Source organism: Hipposideros armiger, unplaced genomic scaffold (assembly GCF_001890085.2).
Source record: "Hipposideros armiger isolate ML-2016 unplaced genomic scaffold, ASM189008v1 scaffold_22, whole genome shotgun sequence".
Lineage (NCBI taxonomy): Eukaryota > Metazoa > Chordata > Mammalia > Chiroptera > Hipposideridae > Hipposideros > Hipposideros armiger.
This window is the reverse complement of record NW_017731372.1, coordinates 1,169,725-1,177,235: the sequence shown is the minus strand read 5'-3', so window position 1 is coordinate 1,177,235 and position 7,511 is coordinate 1,169,725. Positions and strand designations below refer to the sequence as shown.

The window sequence follows — 7,511 nt, the reverse complement described above, 5'->3', positions numbered from 1 at the left end:
CTTATAACAAATTGTTACTCGGTAGCTCCAAATCAAACCACCTGAATGCATATGACCAAGAGGGAAATCAGCCTGGGTTTAGTATTTACATGGGACACCAGTTTCATCATCACTGACATGTGAAAACTGGTGCAGAAATTCTATAAGCTCTTTGCTGTTTTTGATACTTGCCTTTTGTTTTGTAAAAATGATAAAGTTCAGAAAATAAAGTGTCAGTGTTGAATAATTTATATTTCTCACTCTTAACTATCATACTTATGAAAAGGGGTAAAATGGCACATATACCCTTTTTTGGTCATTAAGTAACAGCACACTTTAGGTAACAGTCATACTTGATAGTAAGTATGATGATGTCTCCAGGAAATCCATTAACACAGTGAAACCAATCTGTAGATGGTGCAAAGTAACAAAATATTTCTTTTTTTTAGCTGAGCCATCCTGCCACCTGTTGGCAGCTCAGCTCGGGCTGGGATTGAACCGCTGTTTTCAGAGCTCGCCCTCTTGAGCGAGCTCTTAACCAGCTGAACCACTCAGCCAGCCCCCAAAATATTTCTTTTTTAAGTATTTACTGTATTCCCCTGGATCATGATAGACGTAATAGTAATGTCTGGACTTTGCTCACAAGTTTCTCTCAGCCTATTTGAGAAGTAAGATTCAAGCACTTTAAAATGAATGTCATGCAATTTAGTATTTGACTGTAAGTACAGTCACTGTTGGGGGAACAGTAAAATCAGGGTGGCTGGAGTAAAAGTGAGACAGACCAATCTGAACTAGGCTCGGCAGGGGCAGAAGAGACAACTCCACTGACGTGGACAGAGCAGCAAAGAAGAAAAAGTTGAAGTAGGTTTCATTGTAGCTGTTCCTGTGGTTTTAATGTTTTTAACAAAGTTCTAGACGGTGAAAGTTAAGAGGATTCAGCTTGGATAAAGTATCTCTATGGGACATTCAAGAAAGTCATGAGATTATAGAAAATCATTGTTTTTAGCTGAAATAGACATGAATGGTCACATAGTCTCACCCCTTTTACAAGAGTAAAAGAATGGGAAAACTAAATTTTATAAGAAGGAAAGCATCTTAAGTTAGTAATAAAGACCCTTACTTATAAAAGACAGGTACAAATCATTTTATCTTTTAAATAGTTTTGATCATTTATTTAAAATGTCAGTTATAGGGGCCAGCCGAGTGGCGCATTGGTTAAGAGCTGGCTTGGGACGCCACAGGGCCCCGGTTCGGATCCCACATATGAGGGCCAGTGACACTGCCCTCTACAGCTAAGATGCTGAACAACAGCTCAACCTGGAGNGGCTCAGCTAAAAAAAAAAACAAAACAACAAAAAAAAACACACATATAAGATAAGACTAGGTAGTAAAACTTGCTGTTTAGCCTTGGTCAAGTCACTTTATCACTCATACGCTATCAAATAAAAGAGCTAATGTTTATGGATAGGGTAACCACACCTCACAGTTTTCCCAAAACAGCCCAGTTTATGCCAGTGGTTTCAACAGAATTATGTATATAGCTCCCTTTCACTCTACAGTGTACCAATTTGGAGAATAATTTATATAGTCATCCTATTCGTGAAACACTTTCTGTTTTCCAGGCACTGTAGTATTCTGTTTCGTTTAATCCTTACAACTCTACGAGGTATATAAACACCTGTGTCATTCTCAGTACAAATGAAGAGCCAGCTTCAAAACCTAAGCAGCCTGTTTCCAGCATAGCCTCAGGATCACAGCAAACACTGACTGAGCACTTATTATATTCCAAGCACTCTTCCCAGTACATACTTTATAAATACTAACTCGTTAAATCCTCATAAAATCCTAGGAGGGAAAGCTTGCTGTTATTCCCCTGTAGTAGATGGGGAAGCCGAGGCACGGGTAAGGCTTCACTTCTTCTTAACCGGAGTCATCAGTCTTTTGCCGATCTTGCGTGTGTCTCCTAAACACTTCTCAAGTCGTCCAGTCAGATACACCGTGAATATAGCTGTTCGCAGCATCTTTCCCAGTCTGCTGCTGTAGCTTTCTAAACTGGTCTCCCGGCTCCCGGTTTTGCCTCCCTCAAATCTCTTCTGCACCCAGTCGCCACAATGCTCGCTCTCAAATCCAGACGACCTCTTGTCTGAATAAAGTCTGGGCTCCCAAGTCCAGCCTCCCCTTTCGTGTCGCTCCTCCCCTTAGGCTCCCACAGTGCCAGCCTTTCCCCTGAACACACCGTAATGTGTCACACTTCTGTACCTTTGCTCATGACTTTGTCTGCCTGAGTGCATCCTTACCCTGTTATGTCAGCCTCTCACCTGCTTATCCATTTCATTTATCACTTTCTCCGGGAAACCTTACCTGACCATTCACATTCCTCTGTACCCCCAAGCTGGGGATGGGCCCCCTCTGTGCTTTTATAGCTCCCAGAGCATAGCTCTGTCGCTTCATAATTATGTTCAAATGATCTGTGTATGTATCTGTCTCTTCCCAGGAGACCAGAAGATACTGTATTTATTCACTTTTATATCCCCAGCATGTAGCACAATACCCAGTACACAAGGGTATACAGTAAGTGTTTTTTGAACCAAAGCTTCAGATTCATAATACTTAATCATGACTTCCAGTTTTTCAAGGGAAAGTCCAAGATAAAATTCTGAAGGTCTTAGCTAGGGAGAAAAAAAATCTGACAAATCCTGACTGACGAAATGGAACATACGATGCTTCATCCCACTGACACTGCTGAGAATAAGAGAGCAGAATAAATGCCCTAAACCTATATTTGAGCATCTGTTTTAGGCAATAACATTATGTGCTGGTCTCTCAGAACACGCCGTTGTTTGAAAGCCACATACTAGAACATAAACTGGTGTCTCACTAGCATGTAAATGCGCAGGTTCAGGGACTCGGGAGATTTTGTTTCTAACTGTTCCCCCAGTGCCATTGACAGTTCCTGGTGCATAATAGGCGCTTAAGAGATAGGTATGAAAATTAGTGAATTCAGAATCAATTGCTGTGCACATTCCTTCTTTAAGAAATAATGTTTTACTTAGCATGAGAATTGACCCTTCATGCTTCTGTCAATATTGACATTTTGGTTTGTTTTCAGGCGCTGGCTGCTGGAGGAGTGGGGTCCATTGTCCGAGTGTTGACTGCCAGGAAAACGGTGTAGTCCAGCAGGAACTGGACATCTGTGGACGTGGGAGTTGCTGGTACAAAGACCAAAACAACCAAAAGCCACCACTGCCCTTTGGGCAGCATCTGCTCTCTCAGCTTTGCCTTCTTGCTTCCTCTTTCATCTCTCTCAAGAAGAAAATTACGTATCAGTTTTCCTTTAATGAAAATTGGGATACTATAGAGGGAATGTTTCAACAGGAGTGTCTCATGCTCTCAAAAGTAATTCAGTGATGTGTAACACCAGTCTGTATATAGTATAATTTACATTCAAGTTTAATTGTGCAATTTTTAACCCCTAATGGCTGGTGTTTCTGTTTTTCTGGGGTTTTTGGAGGGGTGTTTTTAGTTTTGTTTTTGACTAATAGAGAGAAATTTGATCTGAATTTGATGCCAGTTTCCTAACTCATTGCAAGCCAGGAAATGATCCTTATAAAAACTATGTTTGAGAGACTGGCAGCTATTAACATTGAGAAACTGGACCATACTTCTCTTATTTAAGCAAAACGTGTTTCTGGAACAAGTGGTGGGTGAACACCACTACCAAGCTCCAGCTTTATTTCTGCTTGCCTCCAGATTATGTGAGTTTAAGTTCGCTTCTTCCTCTCAGCATCCAGTAATCATGGCCTCTTGATTCTTTCGTGGTCACCAGGGTCCAGAGCAAGGAGTCTTGCTCTACACAAATGTATCTCTAAAACACCAGAGCCTGTTTGGCATGAGCATAAAGCTTTAGTTCCAGTCATATGGCCCTACTTGGGGAAACTACTCCACATCAGAAAGGACATGGAAGCTATGATGTAGTTCAGACTCTGGGCAGCCTCTCAATGACATGCTCTTTTCCATAGACCTGTAGTAGCTGCCTTAGACTTTATGAGGTATATAACCAGTATTTCATATGCCCTGTAAATGTCTTCAGTGTTCTCCAGGGTGATTGGGATCTCAGAAGATTTGGTTCAGATCCAAACACATCTACATTCTGTATTTTAGCTCAGTGGTTTAAAAAAAAANCGGCTGCTCAGCTCGGGCTGGACTCGAACTGCTGTTGCTCAGAGCTCAAACTCTTGAGCGAGCTCTTAACCAACTGAGCCACTCGGCCGGCCCCCAGATTCTTACTTTCTTATTAAAGATCTGTGAAAGCTGTACAAGCATTAAATATTTATTATAGAAAACTCAGAGATGTCGGGGGATAAAAAAAGACATCGTCTATAACCCCACCACCTCAAGATCATAATTACTGTTTTTTGGTGTTGCTATCTGCTTAGACAGTTTTTCTATGAGAGTTTTTTTTTAAATAAAAATGGAATTTTATAACCTGCTCTTTCAGTTTTATAGCCATGGACCTGAACATCTTTCCTTGGCAATAAGTTTATTTCTGGAACGTCTTTATTAATGGCTACATACAGATATGCTGCAGCTTATATATGACTAATCTTTTTTTGTCATATATTTAGATTATTGACATTTTTTCTTGCGGTAAACAGTACTGAAATGGACAATTTGGGGTGAATTTTTTATTATTTCCTTTGAATAAATTCCTAGAAGTGAATAGCTGCATTTTAGAATGCACATTTTTTTAAGGCTTCTGGTACACACAGTATTGCCAAATTAGCCTTAAGAAAAGTTGTGCAACTTAACATTCCTTGCAGCAGTCTTTCAGTCATTCTTAAGAACCTATTTACTTCATTATTTATTGTTTAAAATGAAACCCAGAGCGTTGACCCCAGTGTCATAGCTATTCATGCATCCTAGGAGCCCTAAGAGTCTCCTTAGTTGAATAGTAGTAAGTAATAACTAGGTAAGTGCATAGTAATTATCTAGGCAACATAATTCTTTATAAGGGAAAATTTTCTTTGGTTTTCAAAATTTGTGAAGAACATCATTGAAATTTCAGTTTTACCACCTTCTGCTTTTTTTGTATGAATGGTTTTTTTGGGGTTTTTTTCTCACAGTTTGAGGGTGGGAGGTTATAGTTCTGGATGCAAGGATATTTTTCAAAGTTGGGTAATTGCATAGTCTTTAAACTGAAGATAACAATGGGTGGTAGAGACATTCTGTAAAATCCTGACCAGTATTTATGGCAAAGGTATCACTTTGTCTTGAATGCAAGGAAAAATGAATTCAAAGGGTAAATTAAGTGTTCCCTTTGCTTGGCTTGATGGATAAAAACTAACTTTACTGTTGGAGCAGCCTTTTATCAGAGAAAAAAAGATCATTATAAATGAATATCACTATATCTTACATCTATAGTCACTTGACTATAGACATGAAACTTAAAATACATTTTCTTAAAAACTTAAATATTTATTATTAATAATAACTTATTTCTGAAGGATGGTTCAGAGTAGAACTGCAATTCATTTTCCTTGTTCAGATTTTTTTAAGATCAAGAAGTAAAATTTAAATATGGATTTAATAAATTGGTAAATGATCACATCTATCTGTAAGCAAATCCTCTTAGCCCTACCTTCAAATGTCAAGCATCTGTCCACTTCTGACCACCTCCTTTGCGACCTTGCTAACCACAACCAGCCTATAGTATTGCAATAACTTCCTCATTGGTCTCCCTGCTTCTGCGTTGTCCCCTCCCCCAACCCCCACCTCCAGCTTATTCTCAACATGGCAGCCAAACTGATCCTGATCAAACAGAAGATAGATTATGTCACTGTTCTTCCCACATCATTTCTCTGGGTGAAAGCCACAGTCCTCACAATGGCCTGCAGGGCTTCCACGATCGGTCTTCCCACTACCTCTCCGATTTCTGTCCTGCTGTTCCCCACCCCTCCCTTCCAGGCCTTGGGTCTTTATGCTATTCCTTGAACACACACCAACAGCATTTGTTCTTTCCTCTGCCTGAAATACTTTCCTCAGGTATCCTCAAAGTTTCCTCTTCCATGTCCTTCAGGACTTGACTCAGATGTCACCTTCTCAGCGTGGCCTTTCGAGAACTGTAACCCCGCACACACATATATCTAAATGTCCTGTTATTTCTCTACCCTCAGGATCGGGCAGGCAGCATTGTCTTGAAGGTGCTCATCTCTTTTAAAGCTAACGACATTGAAAAGGCTGTTCAATCCCTGGACAAGAGTGGCGTGGATCTCCTAATGAAATATATTTATAAAGGCTTTGAGAGCCCCTCTGACAATAGCAGTGCTGTGTTATTGCAATGGCACGAAAAGGTAAGTTATGAATTATAAATCTGTATGACTGGTTTCTTGACCATAGAGAATAATGGTGACAACCTCTCTCACCTAAATAATTTTGACTTCTTGGTTATATGTCTTTGTTATTACAAATAAATACATGAAGGTGGAAGTTTAGATTCATGCTTACTAGCCTTGGACTTAAGAAATTCTGATTTGCAGCACTTACATTTATTCAGTAATGATGATTGTTTATGAAATGTAATCTTGAACTTTGAACTTAATCAAAACTTTGAAAAGAAAACAAGCAATAACAAAACAAGAATTCTTTGACAATGGCCAAAAGGTGGAAACAACCTAAGTACCCATTGACAGATGAACAGATAAACAAAACATGCTACATACATACAATGAAATAAAATGGAAGTGTCTGTTCATGTAAAAAAGGAACTTCTGATAAATGCTTTAGCATGAATGAACCTTGAAAACAATATGCAAAGTGAAATAAGCCAAACACAAAAGGACAAATACTGTGTGATTCCACTTGTATGAGATATCTAGAATAGGCAAATTCATGGAGACAGAAACTAGGTTAGAGGTTACTGGAGGCTGGAAGAAGGGAGAATAGGGAATTAATGCTTAATCAGTACAGAGTTTCTGTTTGGGCTGATGAAAAAGTATTGGAAGTAGATAGTGGTGATGTCTGTACAATATTGTGATGTAATTAATGCCACTGAATTTTACATTTAAGGATGGTTAAAAGTGGCAGATTTTGTGTAATATTTTAATAATTAAAAGAAATTGGAGGTGGGATCAAGAATTCTTAAATATTTTGTACTGTTTTTATGCATTTTGTTTTGCAATGCATTTTATTTTGCAATGCAAGCAGATAGTATACTATCAAAGAAAATTGGGTAGAAGGAATTTGAGCTTTAAGTAAAACGTTGGTAAGGTAATGTTTAATACCCAGCTCTTATATTACATTGGTATAAATATGAACAATGTAACATTTAAATAGAACCAAGCACAGGTAAGGGGTCTATTCTCTAACTTAGTACAATTCCCAAAACTCATGTCTTCAGAAGCTATTTATTGTCTGTGTATCTGAGTAAAAACACACATATAAGGGCCGGCCGAGTGGCTCAGTTGGTTAAGAGCTCGCTCAAGAGTTTGAGCTCTGAGCAACAGCGGTTCGAGTCCAGCCCAAGCTGAGCAGCC

General features: G+C 39.1%; 1 protein-coding gene across 1 annotated transcript in view; it reads left to right on the top strand.

The window, feature by feature from the left end:
- The window catches only part of ARPC5 (actin related protein 2/3 complex subunit 5), a 17,144-nt gene extending 10,782 nt beyond the window's left edge, over positions 1 to 6,362 (top strand). The window contains exon 3 of the mRNA XM_019635581.1: positions 6,153 to 6,362. Within this exon, the coding sequence (XP_019491126.1) occupies positions 6,153 to 6,347 (195 nt within the window). The 3' untranslated portion in view covers positions 6,348 to 6,362. The remainder of the gene's footprint in view (positions 1 to 6,152) is intronic.
- Positions 6,363 to 7,511: the final 1,149 nt, after the last annotated feature.